The 20,653-nt window shown below is 37.6% G+C and overlaps 1 protein-coding gene across 1 annotated transcript; it reads right to left on the bottom strand.

Moving 5' to 3' along the window:
• Nucleotides 1-8,156: 8,156 nt before the first annotated feature.
• SHISAL2B (shisa like 2B) lies at nt 8,157-16,745 on the bottom strand. The gene is made up of 2 exons (XM_007486385.2): nt 16,411-16,745; nt 8,157-8,543 (listed from the first exon to the last, which is right to left on the bottom strand). Exons 1-2 carry the CDS (start codon nt 16,599-16,601, stop codon nt 8,381-8,383), a joined length of 354 nt encoding a protein of 117 aa, XP_007486447.2. The 5' UTR covers nt 16,602-16,745; the 3' UTR covers nt 8,157-8,380.
• Nucleotides 16,746-20,653: the final 3,908 nt, after the last annotated feature.

The following is a 20,653-nucleotide window of genomic DNA, read 5'->3' on the forward strand; positions in this document are numbered from 1 at the left end:
AGGAATCTATCTCCCGAGACAAACACAGGAACTATATGAACACAACTACAAAACACTCTCCACACAACTAAAACTAGACTTGAGCAATTGGAAAAACATTAACTGCTCATGGATAGGATGAGCCAATATAATAAAAATGACCGTCCTGAACAAACTTATTTATCTATTTAGTGCCATACCCATTGAACTCCCAAAAAATTTCTTTACTGATTTAGAAAAAACCATAACAAAGTTCATTTGGAATAATAAAAGATCAAGGATATCCAGGGAAATAATGAAAAAAAAAACCACAAATGATGGGGGCCTTGCAGTCCCAGACGTTAAACTATATTATAAAGCAGCAGTCATCAAAACAATTTGGTATTGGATAAGAGATAGAAAGGAGGATCAGTGGAATAGACTGGGGTCAAGTGACCTCAGCAAGACAGTATATGATAAACCCAAAGATCCCAGCTTTTGGGACAAAAATCCACTATTCGATAAAAACTGCTGGGAAAATTGGAAGACAGTGTGGGAGAGATTAGGCTTGGACCAACACCTCTCACCCTACACCAATATAAACGCAGAATGGGGAATGACCTGAACATTAAAAAAAAGGAAACTATAAGTAAATTAGGTGAACACAGAATAGTATACATGCCAGATCTTTGGGAAGGGAAAGATATCAAAACCAAGCAAGACTTAGAAAGAGTCACAAAATGTAAAATAAATAATTTCGACTACATCAAATTAAAAAGGTTTTGTACAAACAAAACCAATGTAACTAAAATCAGAAGGGAAACAACAAATTGGGAAAAAATCTTCATAGAAACCTCTGACAAAGGTTTAATTACTCAAATTTATAAAGAGCTAAATCAGTTGTACAAAAATCCAAGCCATTCTCCAATTGATAAATGGGCAAGGGACATGGATAGGCAGTTTTCAGATAAAGAAATCAAAACTATTAATAAGCACATGAAGAAGTGTTCTAAATCTCTTATAATCAGAGATGCAAATCAAAGCAACTCTGAGGTATAACCTCATACCTAGCAGATTGGCTAACATGATAGCAAAGGAAAGTAATGAATGCTGGAGGGGATGTGGCAAAGTAGGGACATTAATTCATTGCTGGTGGAGTTGTGAACTGATCCAACCATTCTGGAGGGCAATTTGGAACTATGCCCAAAGGGCGATAAAAGAATATCTACCCTTTTATCCAGCCATTGCACTGCTGGGCTTGTACCCCAAAGAGATAATAAGGAAAAAGACTTGTACAAAAATATTCATAGCTGCGCTCTTTGTGGTGGCCAAAAATTGGAAAATGAGGGGATGCCCATCAATTGGGGAATGGCTGAACAAATTGTGGTATATGTTGGTGATGGAATACTATTGTGAAAAAAGGAATAATAAAGTGGAGGAATTCCATGGAGACTGGAATGACCTCCAGGAAGTGATGCAGAGCGAGAGGAGCAGAACCAGGAGAACATTGTACACAGAGACTAATACACTGTGGTATAATCGAACGTAATGGACTTCTCCATTAGTAGCAGTATAATGTCCCTGAATAATCTGCAGGGATCTAGGAGAAAAAAACACCATTCATAAGCAGAGGACAAACTGTGGGAGTAGAAACATTGAGGAAAAGCAACTGCCTGACTACAGCGGTTGAGGGGACATGACAGAGGAGAGACTCTAATGCAAATACTAACAACATGACAATGAGTTCGAATCAAGAACACATGTGATACCCAGTGGAATCATGTGTCGGCATTGGGGGGGGGGGGAGAAAATGATCTTTGTCTTTAATGAATAATGCTTGGAAATGATCAAATAAAATATTATTTAAAAAAAAAAGATAGATAAGCTATCTGAAGGAAAGGAAGATGCCAAAAGGGCAGGAGGTAAAAGGAAACCAAAACAGTAAACAGTCTGAGTCAAGTTTACTTTCTTTACTCTTTTTCTCCTAGTTTGTTCTCCAATCTTCTAAACTGGTATTTAATGTGGATTTTTTCCTCTAGCTATTTTGAGAAAGAGGGGAAATTGCTTTCTGGGCCAATTTGAGAGGAATTAGTTACATTTTTCCACAGGTACAGTGATTATGCCATCTTCTGAGATTCCTTCTAAGCTCTAGATTCTTGTTGCAGTGCATTTTTTCTTCTAGATATCTTAGGCAGAATGTCTTATTGCTACAATTCCCTCTTTATCTCTACCTACGATGAATACCATTTGTTATCACAAAAGAGGCTAGTAGACTTTTAATGTACAATGTCCCCTTACTCCTATTTGGTTATGTCTTCCTACTTACATCCAAGACAACACATTCTCTTTCTTGGTGGTCTTAGTCACACCTACAAATTCAACAACCGTCAATGTAAATGTTAATTTCCATCTCTGAGCTCTCATCTAAGCTCCAAACTTGCATCTTCAGCTCCATCAGTACATCTCCACCGGGAATGTCCCAGCTGCACCTCAGAAATAGTTTATACCAAACTGAGGTTTACCTTTAAATTGTACCTTCTTTTCACTTTACTCTTTCAGTGGTACTACCATTCATGTAGCCTTCCATATTCATAATCTTGAGATTATCTGTCTCTTCCCTCTCCTTTATCTCATCTATCCCTAGGAAAAAAAAACCTCTTGGACCTTCTCTTCTACTATTTGTGTTACTACCACCATCTTACAGCCTTCCATTATCAGGCACTTGGTCTATATTTAATTAGCTTCCTAAGTCTTCTCAACTCTTAATCTTCTTCCTCTAATCCAGTCTTCATAACACTGTCAGAAATTTTCCTTAAGCACCAATCTGGTCATGTCATGTCTCTTCGAAAATTTTCAGTGGATCTCCTTTGCCTACTGTGGAAAGTTCCTATGCCTGACATGAAAAATTTTTACAACTTGCCTTTTACAACTTTTCTTTCTTCCACACACTATGACATTAGAATTCAACATTGATGGAAATCTCAGAGTAATAATGAAGTGATGCTTAGGAAGATGACTGTGTTCTTAGATGTATTCAATTATGAAATCAATCATTCAACAAATATTCATTGGGTGCCTACTAAAGAATTGTATGTATTTATATAATTCATAAGACTATAGGATGTTAGATCTTAAAGGGCCTTTGGGGGTCAGATAGCCCATGCTTCCATTTAACAAATGAGGAAAATGAAAGAAACTGGACATATAGGTAGAAAATTGCAGATCTAGGATTTGAAGCCAGGTCCTCTGATGCCAAATTGAGTGTCCTTTCTTCTTCTCAAAGAGTAATAAGCACCTTGCTCAATTTTAACAAACTTTGGGACTTTTACTGCAGTAGTTTTTAAACACAATGGTTTAAAATTGTTATAACATGCTCCTTTCTAACAAAGGTTAGAATGGAAGAAAATTACTTAGAGACAAGATTGAAAGATCGATCAATCTTTCATCAATAGCTCTTTAGGGGGGAAAAAACCCTGCCCCAGAGTCAGCTCAATTAAATCCTAGGATCATAACACAAAGACCCATTTTCTCAAGGCCATTGTTAAAAGTTTAAATTATATACATCAAGAAGAATTAATCTATATTATATGTATTTAAATGAACTGTAGAAAATTCATTGTCAAAAAGAGCCTTATTAGACTTAACAGTTCCAAGAAAACCTTAAATTGATAGTGGGAAGAAATGTCCAAGGTACTGAAATTGATTCATCTCTGTGCAAAAATGATACTTTCCCTAAAAATCTTTGAATTTTTTTATGATGAAGAATTTTAAAAATAAGTATAAATCTCAAACATGAAAGGTTGCCTGCCTTTTAAGAAGAAATTGTTCTATGGGGGGAAAATCAGCTGTTGAAATGTATTTTCTTTTGGAGGTATTACTTAACCCACTTAATGTATTAATTCATGTGTTTTGACTATGATTCTGTTTTACAAAGCATTCTGAATGTGGAATTGTGCTTTTTGCTTTGTGCTCTCAATGACCACAACTTTAGGCTTCTATTTCTGGATAAACATGCTAGATTAGTCTTAATGTACATGTCTGGCACATAATAAGTGTTTAATAAATGCTCATCAGTTTTTATTTTGCTACTGGTATATCAGTCTCCAGTTAATGATTCAATGAAAACTTCTCAAAAAATTATACACAATAGTGTATGCCTATTCCAATTATCCTAATTAGTCAATAATCAAATATATATTAAGCTCTTATTACCTTCCATTTACTGTGCTAAGTGCTAGAGATTCAAAGAAAAGGGGGAGAAATCCTTTCCTCAGTCAACTTATAAGGGGAGACAACATTTATATAAATTCTATCTTTATACCACTCTTAAATTTAGGGAATATCAGCAAATGCATCAAAATCAACTTGACATTTGACTCCTTGAAGGCAGAGAAGGACTTCTGATATCCCATCCAAGTCTGATAGTCTGACTCTGCAAATGATTTTCAGACTGCAAAGAAAAGACAATTTCAACTAAAAGGAAATTGAAGGTTAAGTTTGGCGAGGAAATATTGCGAGCGCATAACTATTCTAGTTGAGTTTGTCCACTAATTGGATGAATTGTGCCATGGAGAAACTTGTAGCCCTTTTAATAACTAGAGACATATCAAAATGGTTAGAGCCATATCACAGTGGAGAGTATGGGATCAATGGCACAATTAAACACTTTTAATTAAACATTAATTAATTAGTTAATTAATTAAATTAAACATTTGTGTTAAACACAAATAAGCAGCCACTTGTTGGAGCTACTGAAGAAAAGATTTTATGTAAGCTCAGAATCATAATGAACACTTGCATTTCCTGCTACTGGGTAGTCTGAGTCTGAGGCCAATGGAGGGCTTTTCAGGAGTTCTGAGGCGCAGTAGGGATAAACTAAGTCAGGTATGTTTCCACTAGATCTGGCACCCATATCATGAGTCTATATATAGTTGCTCCCTCCTTTGGCATGAGACTGTAACAACTCTAAAAGGCATGTCTTTGATATGTCTCAACCATTTTAATGTGGAGGCAAGGAAGAGTGCTATAGCACTTCAATTCAGCCACTAAATGAACCCTTATCTCTTGTTACAAACAACTCAAAGGTACTATTACAATGGTATCTTCTCCAGTCCAGTCATAGGGGAAAGGTACAAATAAAGACAGTGCAACAGAATATATAGCTAGTGGCCAAAACACAGTAGCTTAAAATGACATAGTGTAACAGAACTTAGCAAACAAAATAAAATATTAAAACAAGAAATCAGCAAATATAATATATGTGACAGGAAACAGGCATTGAATCCAAAACGTCTTTTTTTCCAATTCCAATACAGAGATTTCCATAAAACAATGGAGTCTGCAAAAACATTCACCTCCAGACTCTTTAAGGTTCCTTCCACTCCCCAGTATCATTATCCATCTAGGTTCCTTTTGGTCATACTGGGATCTCCCATATTGAAGGAGAATGCCACACTGAAAATAGTGTGGAGGAATCCCATATTGGATGTCTTGTAGAGATTGGGCAGGCCAGAATGGCAAGGAGGTATAACGAGATGAATATCCCCCATGAATTGTAGGATTACCCAAGCTAATCACAAGGACCAGTGCACCCAAGAATGGTAAGAGGAAAAAAAATCCTAAAACTGGGAGCTGTTTGAGATAGGTAATGTACTGCTCTTTCATAGAGTGGGCCATGCTTGCAATTCTACTTCCTGTTTGGAAGAGTAACCTTCCTTCCTCTCCCCTCTTTGGGTAAAAACATCAGGGAGCAGCTTGCTTCCCCTGCCATGTGAACAAGGAGTTAAGAGGGTAGAATCTCTCCTCAGGTAAAAAGCCATTAGGAAGCTAATTAGTGCCTAATGGAAACACACCGGGCTTCCAAGGTAAGCAGTGAGCAAGCACTTAGGTGTTGGCAATGTAAGGGAAAAAGTGATTTCTACTTTCCCAGCTTGTTTGGAGAACAGCTCCAAGGAATCCCAGCTTGTCGGCAGCAACAGCAACAGCAGCAGTAGCAGGAGCTTGTAATATTGGCAGCAGCAGGCAGCTGGAACCACCCAGGGAGTTAGCAGCAGGAAGCAGGATTGGCAGCAACAGGTGACAGCAGCAACACCAGGAAAACTCCAAAGAGAGTTGGAGGTGGGGGTGGAGAGCCGGAAAAACATGGTTTCTTTTTAAACTAGTCTACTCAGAAAGAATTAAGGGTTCTGAACCCCATTTCTGGTCACCATAAATGTAGGATTTAAATTAATGTCCAATGCTTCAAGTATTATTTTTATAAAGTTTATTATCTGACAAAATGGAACCATGTGACTAGTTTTTCTACCTACTTAAAAATCTCCACCAAAGCCACCACAAGAAGGAAAGAGACTGAGACATGGAATTCCATCCAATTTATATCCTGTCTATGTCAGCACATCACCACAGGAAGTGAGTAGGGTGCTGGTAATTGTAGTTTTTCTGGGGATCATAGTTTTCCTGGGGATCATAGTTTTTAGGGTAACTAATTCTAATTGCACATTTCTACCCCTAATGTATCATGGGCAAGGCACTAACCCCTCCCAGTGCTTATCTATAATATAATATCATAAGATGTGGAGCTAGAGATTGTAAATCATAAACATCATCTTTATAAACCTCAAAGCATTAAATAAATAGCTTATAAGCTAGAAGAATCTCAGAGGCCTTTTTATTTTACATGTGAGGAAACTGAGTGCCCATAAAAAGCTAAGTGATTTGTCCAAGGTCACACAAGCAGCAAATATCAAAGACTGAATTTGAATCCAGGACTTCTGATTCTAGTGCTAATGATCATTCTACTATACTACACTGCTATTATTTTAAAGATGAGGAAATGGGCCCAGAGACTTTGTCACACCAGTAGAGAATAATAAGGATTTGGACTAGATGAAATTCCCTTAGTGTTTCAACATCATGTATAATGCTCTTTATACAGTTCTTTAAAGAACTTACACAGTTCTTTAACTGTGTAATGTTATTTTGCTATGCTTTAAACTTTTAATAATTTTCTTCCATTTTAGTTTGCATTTAGTTTGCATTCCATTTGAATTGTCTTCAGGAGATTCTGAAGATCACCTGGCAAAATAAGATGCTAGATGCTAAGGTCCTTTCTCCAGCTAAACTGCCAAGCATTAAAGTTCTACTGCAGAGATCGAAACTATGATGGGCTGGCCTTGTTATTTGAATGCTTAAAAGACTTTTTTCCAGAGAACTCACATAAGACAAGGTGCTTACTTGGAGTCAGAAGAAGCTATACAAATACATTTTCAAGGTCTCTCTGAAAAACTTTGGTATTGATTATAAAACCTGGGAGACACTGGCACATGATGGTGTGTTCTAAGAGCAAAGCAGAATTTCAGGAGCACAAAAGAAACAAAAGATATGCAAATTTGGGAGCATCTCTACCCAAATGCTTATTTGGACTATTTGTGCCTGATCTGTAGAGCCTTCTGAGCTCATATTGGTCTGATCAGTCATTGTCAGTTGATCCCACAGTACATTGACCTGAAATAGTGATGTCCTTTTGGTCCCCTTCCAGTACAAAGGACAACAATTAACCAGTTGTGTTACCAATGACTTGGGAGATAATATATTCTCCCAAGATAATATATATATATAATAATATTGGGAGTTCTTGGATTCTTGATATTATTTTGAGGAAGGAAAAAGGAGAGCTTAGTGAAAAGATATTGCTCCTTAAGGCATAAATATATAAGCACACCTATTGTGTGCACACACAAAACATGCAACTATAAAGAATTAAGATTGATTTTTTTTTATTCATGGCCTATGGAAATGTCTCTATTTCCCAGTCACATAACAACCACATAAGCATATGAATTTGCCCATCGATACAAATATCTGTACCTTCCATTAGATTACAGCCTTCACTGGTGCAGACATCACATTTTTCATGGTTTTTTTTTTTTTTGCTTATCCTTCCAGCCTCTGGTAGTGCCCCATGCCCTCACACACACACAGTAGGCACTCATAAAATGCTAATTCACTCAGAGCTGATTTACCACACTATAGTAAGAGTAAAGCCACAGCCCTGAAATCTAGGTATCAGGCCTCTGATTGTTCTGTTCATCTGATTCTCTGACTTGTCTCAGACAAAGTAATTTCAGACAATCAGAAGTGATAGCCCCTCTTATAGAGATATATGTCCTGTATCAGACATCACGTGCTTTGTTGGGAACAACATTTTCTTTTTCCTGGGAACTCTCTCTGCTTGGCATCACTTCTTTAAGAAAACTTCCCAAAGCTATTCTATCATGAAAACCTCATCCAATGTGGGATTTGCAAATTTAGGATAATTTGGAATTTAAAAGCTAGAAGCTTGGTGGTAACAGCCTGACTTGCTACTAGCTCAGGGCTCTTCTTATTTAGAGACAGCATAAACACATTGTCACAATAATGGCTGCTAATTACCTTCTCCTGAAGAAGCCTCCAGGTGTTGGAGTTTGAGTCCCGTGTCTAATTTCTGAGGTTTTGAATGAAGAAATAAGTAGCAAAGGACACAGACGCTGATGACAAAGGCAAGTAAAACAAGGGCAGCAATTCCCAGTCCAATCAAGGCACCAATGCTGAGGGGGAGAAGAGAAAACAAAACAAATCACAGGTACTGGACTGGAACAGACAGAGAACATCTGGTCTGACTACCAGAAAGGCTAATATTCCCCCTTATATCATCACACATTAACTTATCTAGAAACACGGTCTATGTACCCAGGAGATAAACTCAGGAGGATGCAAGCTCCTTTGAGGGCAAGATCTATTTCTCCTTATTCTAAGACAGAAGGTAAGGGTTTAAAAAGAAAACATTAAAAAAATAGAGTCAGACACAATTGAACAGCAACTCTAGTGATTGGGCCAAGTTGCCACAGTGAAATAATACAAATAGGTAAATGTTTGTTTTCTCTGAAAATGAGGATGTGCTTGCTGACTACCTGGAGGCAAATATCAACACGAGGATTTCCTTTTGGAGGTAAAATAAGGATGATAATGCTAGGTACAGTATAGCAAAATGAAGAGTTTGCTTGGAATAAAAGAATTCAAGTTTGAAGTCCATTTCTTTTGCTAACTACCTCAGGCAAATCATTTGGAATTCAGTTCCCTCATCTTTAAGGGTCATTGGTGCCTTCTAAGATCCATTTCAGCTCCAAACTTATGATCTTTTGGTCTTAACAAGCAAGATATCTAGTAATAATGGAAGAAAAAGAAATGCACAACGAGGTAATAAAACTATCCATTTTTGCAGATGATATGACATATGTGAAAAATCCTAGAGATTAAAGTGAAAATTTAGTTGAAATTATCAATTATTTCAGCAAAGTAGCAGGCTATAAAGGAAATTCAGAGAAACCATTAGCATTTCTATATGTATTAATAACAAAGACCTGCAAGAAGAGAGAGAGAGAGAGATCCATTTAAAATAATCACAGACAGAATAAAATTCCTGGCAGTATACCTGCCAAAAGAAATTCGGGAATTATATGAACATAATTATAAAACTCTTTTTACAAAATAAAGTCAGATTTAAATAACTGGAGAAATATCAATTGTTCATGGGTGGGCAGAGCCAATGATGGCAATCCTAGGGCTAAAAAAAAAATCTAATCTACTTATTCAATGCTATTCTAATTACATTACTAGAAAACATATTTTTTGAACTAGGAGAACAAAAGGTCAAGAATATCAAAGGAATTCATTTAAAAAAAGAAAGGAAGGAAATCTAATAGTATTATATTTTAAACTGTATTAATAAAGCAGTAATCAAAACTATCTGGTACTCCCTAAGAAATAGAAAGGTAGATCAATGGGACAGAATAGATATACAACAAACAGTAGTAAAAGACTTTAGTAACCTTACACTGACAAAAGTAAAGATACAACTTTTAGGGATAAGAATTCACTATTTTATAAAATATAATTGGGAAAACTAGAAGGTCATTTTGCAGAAATTAGTATAGGTCAATATCTCATGCCAATTACTTTGATAAGATAAAAATGGATACATAACCTAAACATAAAAGGAGCTATTATAAGCAAATTAGAAAAACAGGGAACATATTATCTATAAGATTGATGGATAGGAAAAGAATCGATGAATAAACAAGAGATAGAGAGCACTATTAAAATGTAAGATGGGCAATTTTGATTACATCAAATTTTAAAGGGTTTGTACAAATAAGACAAATGTAGCCAAGATTAAAAAAGAAAGCAAAAAATTGTGTGTGTGTGTGTGTGTGTGTATGTGTGTGGTTATGGACAGTTTCTCATATCAAAGGTTCATATCTAAAATACATAGAGAACTTTGTCAAATTTATAAGACTATGAGCCATTCCCCAACTGATAAATGGTCAAGGGATAAAATAGACAGTTTGAGGATAAAAAAAAGTCACATATAGTTTTATGAAAAAAAATACTCCAATTCATTACTGATTAGAGGAACACAAATCAAAACATTTATATCATCTCACACCTATAAGATTGATTAAAATGATAAAAGGACAAAATGAAAAATGTTAAAGGGGATGTAGAAACATACACTGTTGGGGGAATTGTGAACTGATCCAACCATTTTGAAGAACAATCTGAGAGTTATAAAACTGTGTATACCCCTAGACCCCTAGAATATCACTGTTGGGTCTATCCCTAGGCAATCAGGAAAAGCAAAAAAGAAAAGAACCTATCTGTTCTAAAATATTTAGAGTGGATCTCTTTGTGGTGGTAAAGAACTGAAAATTGAGGGGATGTCCATCAATTAGAGAATGACTGAACAAGTTGTAGCATATTGTTATGATAGAATACTACTTCCATATAAAAAGTGATGAGCTGGTTAATTTTTAAAAGCACATGGAAAGATCTACATTTTATTAGGAAAAGCAAAAATGAATAGAACCAAGAAAAAACCATATATAAAGCTATCGAATTAGTGTTTAAAGAATAAATGGTGAATGTCCAACTCCAGAGAAGGAAGCAATAAACAGAAACATAAAAGAAATAGTTTATATACTTATGAGAGTTTTTTTGTTGTTGTTGTCATTATTTTTGGTTAATCAATGCCTTCTCTGGTATGGGGAGGGGATGGAGATAACTAGGAATTTTAATATAACCAATAAACAAATTAATTTTTAAATAAAGTATCTACTCTACAAACATAATTTCTTACTTTGGCTTCACTGGACCTTAAAAATATTATGTTTATAAAGGAAGAGAAATAGAAAATATCCAAGTAAAGTAAAAGAGGAAATTGAAGAAATTAAGCTCAAGAATATTATTTAGCCTGATCTCCAACGTCTGGTTTGGAAGTGTATACCATATACCCTAGAGTCAGGAACAGAAGAATTTTCTCTTAAAAAATAACTCATGTCCAGAATTTTAAGGAAAAAATACTCAGATTATAATTTGATGCACTAAATTGTACCTACTTGCTATAGTTAGCCAAGGTACTATGGTCCCCGATTTCTATAGTCAGCCATTTGGGAAATAATGCCTGCTTCCCCATAAAGGAAAAATAGTTCCATGGAAAAAGCACTGGCTCTAGAATACGGAACACCTAAATTCAAATCCCACATTTGGTTTTTCCTAGCTGAATACCCTTGAACAGAATAAGACAATTGGACTATTTGGCCTCTAGAGTCCCTTCCAGGTCTATGAACTTGAGTTCTTTATGCTCTAAGTGGGAAAAGTATGTTGGAAAAAAAAAGGATTTTAAAGAAGGAAATATAAAAATATACATATACTACTTTTCTTTTGTTAGCTTCTCATGCGTAGGGATTGTTTCATTCACTATTTCAGGCAGCTATGTGGTAAAGCAGATAAGACCCATTGGCCTAGAACCAAGGTGTCTTGAGTTCAAATTTAACCTCAGGTACCTAGTAGCTAGCTGTGTGATCCTAAGCAAATCATTTAACCTCAGTTTCTTCATTTCTAAAATGGGGACTAATAATAGTACCTATTTTGCAGCATTTTTGTGGGGATTAAATGAGATAATAATTGTAAAACCTTTTAGCACAGTGTATATGCTGCATAAATATTACCTACCATTGTTATCATCTCCAGCATCTAGTACAGTGCCTGGCATATAAGGATTTAATAAATGTTTGCCGATTGACTAGTCTTGTCCCCAAACTAAGCATATATTCACTAACTAGCCGGTGACTGATCCAAAGGTAGCAACTTTGCACTGAAAATGAATAACTTGCTCAACATGGTCATCTGCTGTTTCCTAATGGGACATAACAGCACTTGCTGCGCTCCAGAAAGTCACATGACCCAGATCCCTTAGTCTATTACCCTCAGCTTAGATTTCAGTCTGTTCTAGACCTATGTGAGGAAGAGGCTAATTTCATTTTCAGTGTCAATATTTCCTCTTCAGATTAGGTCATCATGTTGCCATTTCTTTTAGTATTCAGTGCTCTTCTTGTGTTTTTGAGCACTTCCAGGCACATTTATCTACCCAGAAGTTCTGCTGTTAGCTGTCATCTCCAAGGGTCAGAAAGATCTATGATCTCAGCTGATGAAGTTGCTTTGGACAGTGCCCAACTCAGCACACAGACATTTAAATGATGTCTGGTGGATATATAGTGATCACAGGGACTAAGCACTGGGGAAAGTTACCTAAAAATGAGAACTTGATCAAGAAAAAGTAAAATCATGTGGAACATTCAAAAGCGAGAATCGGTATTTTGGAGGGAGAATAGTTCTTTCTACATTTGCTTATGAACTTTGGATAGTATATGTAAAGATTTCCAAAACATTCCATCCATATTTTTTTTCTGATGCCTCATTTTTTAACTCCTGTCATTCCTTTGACATCATCCTGTTCAATGCTGGTTGTAATTACATTATTTATATGAGATTCTGCTGGGCTACTGAGAGTGACCACACGGGATTCCTAAAATATCCAATTTAATCCATATTTACTAGATTCCTGCACCACAATCAGCACTGTGCAATAAGTACTATCTCTAGCTGCTAGAGATAGTGGAAATTACAATCAGTGTGTAGTTATTAAATGCCTACCATGTACTGGGCACAGGAGATAACAAGTACAAAGAATGAAACAATCCCTATTTGCAATAAGCTTACATTCTAATTGCATGTATAATAATATATACACCATAAATGAAAAAATGAATAAGCACAAAGTAGTGAAATAAAAGGCAGTTTTGCAGAGAGGGCAATAGTGTTAAGGAGGTCAGGGTAGGCTTTACTCAGAAGAGAGTTCATTTTCTGCATCTTAGAGGCAGAGAGACAGAAAAAAAGAGAGAAAATCTACAAGGCAGAAGAAAGGAGAGAGTACATTTCAGGGACTGGGGGAAACCTATACAAAGGCAAAAGTTAGGCAATAAGGGCAGGTGGGGGTACATCAGTACCTCTTAATAATGTTCCACCTCACTTTCCCTCACTATGAAGGATGGTCTGATCTGGGCACATTTGGGCCTCATTTGCAAAAGGTAAAGTCAGATGATCAGAGCTGAAAGGAACCTTAAGCCCCTCTTTCCAAAGTGGAGAAACTGAAGCCCAGAGAGGTTAAATGACATCTCAAAGGTCACAGAGAATAGCAGAGCCAAGATCTAAACCATTAGTCTTTTGATTCTGAATTCAGAGCTCTTTCCACCACACCAGCTTGTAGAGAGAACTGTCCTTTCCTCCCAGCAGCAATAGAGTCCAAGTATAGCTTCTGGTAGCTCTTAGAATAATATTTCCAAGTCAAACCTAACTTCACAATGACACCAACAACTCCAAGTTTATTAACTGGAACCTACTGGTTTATCAATTTTACATTTTCCTAAAGAAGCCAAAGGTGATGAAACATTCTGCTAGACAGGTTCCACTGAATATTTATCAGTATTGGGGGATGTTAGGAAGCTATTTATTGGCTTCCATATTTTATGATGAACCATTTCTGTGTGGCACTTTGAAGTTTCCTGGGGACCCTGGTGATCAAAATAAAATTTTCTGTTATGTCCAATGTAGGAACAGCAAACATTTGTTTGAAACTAAATTGAAACTCAAGAGACTTGATTTCATGAGAGGAATCTAGTGATATGGTGCCTGCTGTACCAGGCAAAGCACAATGGTTGTGAAGAAATCCATTCTATTTAAGTTGAAATCATCATATTGTTTGATTTACTGCCAAAACCTTATGAATTTGAACTTGAGAGAATACTCCCTTTCTGAAATGAACAAATACACACACACACATATATTTATATTGCAGTTTTATTACTGATGGAAGTAACATTTGTGATTTATGTCACTGTGGATTTGGCTGGTGCTGCTTCTCAAATCATATAAGAGAAGATCGATCCAGGTTAAATAAAGGATACTTTTATTTTCAATAAACCCTGAGGAATATGCATTTTCTCAGATGAATAAATTATTATGCACTACTAAATGGGAAATCTTTTTAAAGAAGAAAAAAAGCATTTTATAAATAAAAGGATGGTCATATTTTTTAGTTGTACTTCCTTTATGGGAAAGGGAAAAAAGCAAAAATCTGCCTGAGGTGAGATCATTTGTTCACAATAGGTAAGACACATTATGTAAGATCTAAAATAAAATTGAAAAATAAGGTGAAATGGCATGCAAACTTTCTGAGTAGTATTATCCATTTTATCCTAATAAAGATGATTTGAACTGATGTAAGGGAAATTGTCAAAACATCTGAAAAAAGGCTAAATGGAAGGAAGAAGAGGGGAGCAAGGGTTAGGAATGGAAAAAAGGAAGGAGGGAGAAAAAGAGAAAAGGAAGGAGAGATGGAGAAGAGAGAAGAAAAGAAATAAAGAAGAAATGAAGACAATAGAGAAGGGGAAGGGAAGGAAGAAGAGGAAGGAAGGAGGGAGGGAAGGAGAAAAGGAAGGAAGGAAAGAAGGAAGAAAATAGAGAAAGGAAAGGTAGGAAAGGGGAAGGAGGGGAGAAGAGAAAGAATAAAGGGGAAATACAGAAGGAAGGAAGGGAAGAAGGGGAAAAAAGAGAAGGGAGGGAGAAGTAAGAAGAGGGAGGGAGCAAAAAGAAAGGAGGAAGGAAAGAAGATGGGAAAGAGACAAGAGAGAAGGGGAAAAGAAATGAGCATCTGAAGAAATAACTCAATTTAAAGTGGGGAAATAAAGGAGCAAAGCATCTTATAGCATTAATTAACAAACATTTTATTAGTACTTCACCACCTTTTCCAATTTTATATTTCAGGGCAGCTGGGTAGTTCAGTGAATAGAGAGCCAGGCCTGAAGATGGGCAGTCCTGGGTTCAAATATGACCTCAGACATGTTCTAGCTGTGTGACCCTGGACAAATCACTTAACCTCAATTGTCTAGCCCTTCTGCCTTGGAACTAATTTGAATTCTGACTTGCAAGGAATACTCTTCTGAATCCCCTGGCTGAAAATGGAGAGTTAAGAAGTTGAAATTCCGGGCAGTTTCTCTGCCCCTCAAATGGGCCTGATTCATTTTATCCCTACTTTCCAGTGGTTAGAAGAAAACCTGGAAAGCAGAACCCTTGCAAAGAATGCCCATCCTGAATGTATGTATGTGTGCATGTGTGATATCCATTCTTGTGCCCTCATCATTCTCAACTTAAAAACATAGACACAGGACAGTTAGAGATAGAGTGGCCAGAGAGCCAGATTTTGGAGACTGGAGGACCTGGATTCAAATTTGGCCTCAGACACTTTCTAGCTGTATGACCCTGGGCAAGGCATTTAAACCCAGTTGTCTAAGCCTTGCTGCTCTTCTGCCATGGAACAAATACGCAATATGGATCCTAAGATAGAAGGTAAGGATTTAAAAAAGAAACAGGCAAAATCAGAGCACATACTCATCCATTTTCTTTCTCTAAGAAGACACGATTCTCAAGAACTTAATTCTTCACTTTGCAGGTCTCCCAGGTTCAAGAAGAAAATAGTTTTCCCCCACCTCAGTAAGGGGCATACTGAGGAGGAGATAGTCTCTAGGTCTTTCTGGGTAATGAGAGGAAGACGATAGAGAAGAGATTGAGAATGTGAGGAGCATGAGGAAGGGAAGTGGAGGGAAAGAGGAGGAGGGTGAGGATGAATATGGGAAGGGAATGGGAAGGAGATCGGTCTAGAGAAGATCAGGATAAGAACTGGGAAAGGAATAAGAGAGGGATGGGGGCGACGATAGAATAAGAAGGGAGATAGGTAGTGACTATGAAAATGGGGACAGGACCTTTCCTCTGAAATCAAAGACTGTGATATATGCAAGGCTAGAGAACTGTCTAGGTGTGTGCAGAAAGCAGCCTGCTTTTCCCGTTAGCTTCCACAGGTGGCCGTGTCTCTGGCTCTAGGGCTAAGGAAAAGAAGAGTAGAGGTGAGTGCCTGGGTGCCCAGTGGAAGGCGCTGCAAATGGCGCTACAGTCGGCTGTCCCAGTCAAATCTTGCACCTCTCTTCCCTTTCTCCCCTCTCCCTCAGTTCCCAACATCCTCACCTGAGGCTCCACATGTAGCTGTACTTGTACGGGAAGTAGCTGCCTGGCTCGCTGCAGCAGTACTTGAGGTCGGCGAAGCCGCAGCAGTACAGGAGGGTGGCCCCTTCTCCATGTCGGGGGCACTGGAAGGTCTCCACTAAGGTGTGGTTGAGGCTGTAGTAGCCCGAGCAGACCTGGCTTGCCTCGACCATGTCCTCTGTTAGCAGAGACACGGAAGAGACGATTGCGGCTCCGAGCAGTGTACCACCAAATCCTGCGCGCAGCCCCACCTCGGCGCTTGCTCCAGCTCTCGGTTCCCTCCAATCCCCGCCACCCCTAGTAACCAAATTGCTTCTTTTGGTTTGGGTTTTGGCTGCCTACGCGTCTTGTTTTTTACTGCTCCTTCTGCTGCCTCTCTCCGCGTGGAGCTAACTGGAGCGTTGTTCTCTGGCTCTTGAATGGGTTTTGTTTGTTGGCTCATTTTTTAAGCTGTCGGTCTGTGTCCCTGCCTCTGTGACCCTCATGCTTGAAACTCCCTGTCTGTCTTTGACTCTTTCTCTCCTCCCGGCTCGTTTCCCTTTTCTCTTCCCTTTTACTCTCCAAAGTCCCTTCTTAAAAAGAGACTTTCGATAAAGGAAGGAGCCAGAGAAGAGAAACTGGGCTGCTAGAGAGACTTTACTGTCTAAAAATGTATGCCCGTAGTCACTATGAGTTCTGGACTGAGGAAAATTCTCGGAACATTGGAAAGAGTTGGGGATCTCTGTCTGATCCCTGTTCATGTCTCTCTTTTCCATATCAAGGGTCACTGAAACATGGGGATAGAGGACTGAGGTGCCACTTTGTAGGAGGGAGTCAATCAAAGGCTCTGGGGAGGAAAAGAACTTTAGTTAAGTTTCCATTTATTTTTAGACACACAAAAAGGCAAGCAGTTCATCAAAAATTAAAGAGATTTTACTAAATAACCAAAGCAACTGCTTTAAAGTAGGCTTCATTTGCATATTATGGAGGAGAAATGAAAGAAGGAGGAGAGGGAGGAAAAAATAGAGTGTGAGAATCAGAAATGATTGACATTTATATTATACTTTTATATGGTAATGCTTGCTGTCATTATCATCATTAATATCCTATAGCTATATACATATATGAACATATAAAACTTTAAACCAGCACAAAGACTTGTGAGACATATTCTATGGTATTGAAAGATTTGCATATATTACATTTGATCTTCACAATAATTGGCATTACTATTATCTTCCTTCCCTCTTTCTACAGACAAAGGGGTGAGAAAGACAGATATTGAGAGACTGAGACAAAGACACAAAGCCAGAGAAACTTGACTATGGTCACACAGGTAGCAAGCACCCAAGGTGGGATTTGAATACAGGTCTTTCTGCCTCCAACTTCAGTGCTCTCCATTCATTACAGGCTGGTGCCTAAAGAGTAGAATAGTAAGATGAGAGAGACAGACTGCCCTAGAAGGGGAGGAAAGAGAAAAAGAAGGAGAGCAAGAAGAGGAAAGACATAAAAAAGAGCCCCATCAGGTTCTAAGAAGTGTCCAGTGTTATTCTTCAGGCTTTTCATTGGGTCCTCTGGATTGTCTAGCAAGAGATACAAGTCATCAGACACAGCTCTAGTCACAGCCAAACTAGTAAGCTTCCATCACTTCTGTTATTTCACAGGATCACATATTTAGAACTGGAAGGAGCCATCCAATCCATCTTTCTCATTTTACAGATGAAGAAACTGAGAAAGTAAAAGACTTGCCCAAAATAACAGTGGCAGAGCTGGAATTCAAACATCGGTCCGATGACTTCCATTCCAGTTTTTCTTTCACTGTTACATGCTGGCTCCTGTACACTTCTTTACTGCAATCTGTACTCTAACAAGAAAATTTTTTTTAATTCTGCTAATTATTTCCTGTTAATTTCTTTGTACATAGCTTACTTTGTATAAATTTGTTTGGATGTTGTCTCTCCTATTAAACTGTGAGATCCTTGAGGGCAGGGATTATCTGTTGCCTCCATTTATATCCTGAGTGTTTAGCACAGTGCCTGGCACATAGAGGCATTTAATAAATGTTTAATGATTGATTGATTGACCAATAAGCAAGAATTCTACCACCTTTTGCCTCAGTCATCATCACTAAGAGTAGATTTGGTGACTATAAATCTTAGATGTCTTTTCTGCCTTAGACATCAGGGAAGGGGGTCCCCTGCCTAACTTGCACAGGAGGTAGCAAAGCACCCTAATATCTCCCCAAAGTATCTCCTAAGTGCAAGGAAATCTCTCTGAAGCAACTTTACAAGATTGTATCAATTGCCATACCTATGTCAAACCTAGAGTGAAATGATTAAGAAAAGAGGAACAGTTCTTGAAAGCCAGCTATGTTCTCTTTTTATATACCCCACCAATGACTTAGACTGCAGGTGTCATTTATTCCTTTTCCTTTTTCATTTCTCTACTCAAACACTTTCAATAGTTCCTAGCAGCAATTCTAAACAGTTCTGTACACACCTCACCACCAGTCAGTTTGCTTCCTGATAAAGAGGATAGTGTTGTTCAAACATTTCAGTCAGGTCCAACTTTTCATGAGGTTTTCTTGATCAAGATACTAGAGTGGATTGCCATTTCTTTTTCCAGAGGGTAATGACATGCGTACAATCAACAATGTTCTCTACGTGCAGATTCTTCTCAATTAAAGGCTATCTGTCCATATTCCACTGATCCAGCATTCTACTTAGTTTTGTGTCCCTATATCCCGTAGCTAGGTACAAAGTAATAGTCAGCACATCTAGCTACTTTAAATCTCAATGGCTTTACTGAAATGATGAAAGATATGCAGGTCCAGGAATGTTTATACCTTAAAGAAGAGGAATAGTATTTAGTTCCAAGACCAGTCTTATACCTACATATTAATTTCTTTTCTCTTCTAACCAAGGTCACTTTCTAGATTTCCTAAACAGAATCTTCCTGCATACCCAAATCCCTCATCTCTTGCTTCCCACTTTTGGAATACAGGATAATCTTTCAATAATAAACATCATTGAAAACTGGAATATCATTTTCATCTTAGACTTTGAGTATTTATTCTTTTGAGCCTGGTTACCTTCTGACATGCTCCTCCCAGTAGATCACATTTTAAACATGGATTGGATCAACCTGACATGCTCTCCTAATTACCCACAAGTGGCACAGGGAACTACATTTTTGGCAAAACTCTAGGTAGGCTCTGTTGGTTCAAATTCAATAAGTATTTGTGAAGCAAATGAGGAATAACAAGTTTAGATAAGACCCGACCTCTGCCATCACAGTGCTTCAATTCTAGTAGAAGGGGATTCATGAGCACCCATGACCATGAAATAGCTCTATGTGGCAAGCTTTGGAGGTTTAGGTAAAAAAAAAAGTGACAAGTACCTTGCTCTCTCTTCTAGACCCCACCTTTAGAACTTTAGAGTGTGGCTGTTCTTTAAGACAGCATCTTCTTCTTCTTCTCACCATATGGCCTGAGAGAATCAACCTTACTTGGGTTCATGCTTCTGAAGTTGGAAATCTCACTGATATGCCTGATAAGCATTTTATGGCATCTAGATCTTGCTTATCCATGATTTAATAGCTTGGGAATTATCTGTCTCTCTCTTCTATTGAAGAGCTCATGAACGTTATTAGTAAAATCAGAACTATAAGATTCTTTCTTATTCAACTCAGCCCCAAACCAGGAAGTTCAAATTTACAGATTACACACCGGTGACAAGCATGTATGCTGGTATAGTTTGTGCAGAATAGTTTGGATTTGCTGATAGGACTTAATAGGAGCCTCTGAAGGCTTTGAAGAAGAGAAATAAGTGGAAATCCATAGCCCAAGTCAACAGTAAAATAAGACAAAAGTACATAACTGATCTCTTGGAATTGTTCCTCTTTTCTCAGTGACTTTATTCTAGGTCTGCCTATGTCAGTTGATTTAAATGATTCCACACAATTGCCCCAGAGAAATTTATTAGAACTTGAGAAGTAATTTGAGAGACATCGAGATCTAACACTTTGGACCTCTGTCCTTTTAGGTTCTACATATATCAAGCTAGTCACTGATTTCCTCCATTTTCAATGCCTCTTATGCTATTAATTAACAGATGTGTCACAGTGTATGTGTCACCATTCCTCATTTATATGTGATAACATCAGAAACTAAACACAGTCTAATAAAATAAAGAAATCATATAGAAAATGCCTGCTAAATGGGTGTGGTGCAGGCTTTCATCCCCTC

The sequence above is a fragment of the Monodelphis domestica genome, chromosome 3 (genome assembly GCF_027887165.1).
Source record: "Monodelphis domestica isolate mMonDom1 chromosome 3, mMonDom1.pri, whole genome shotgun sequence".
In the NCBI taxonomy this organism is placed as follows: domain Eukaryota; kingdom Metazoa; phylum Chordata; class Mammalia; order Didelphimorphia; family Didelphidae; genus Monodelphis; species Monodelphis domestica.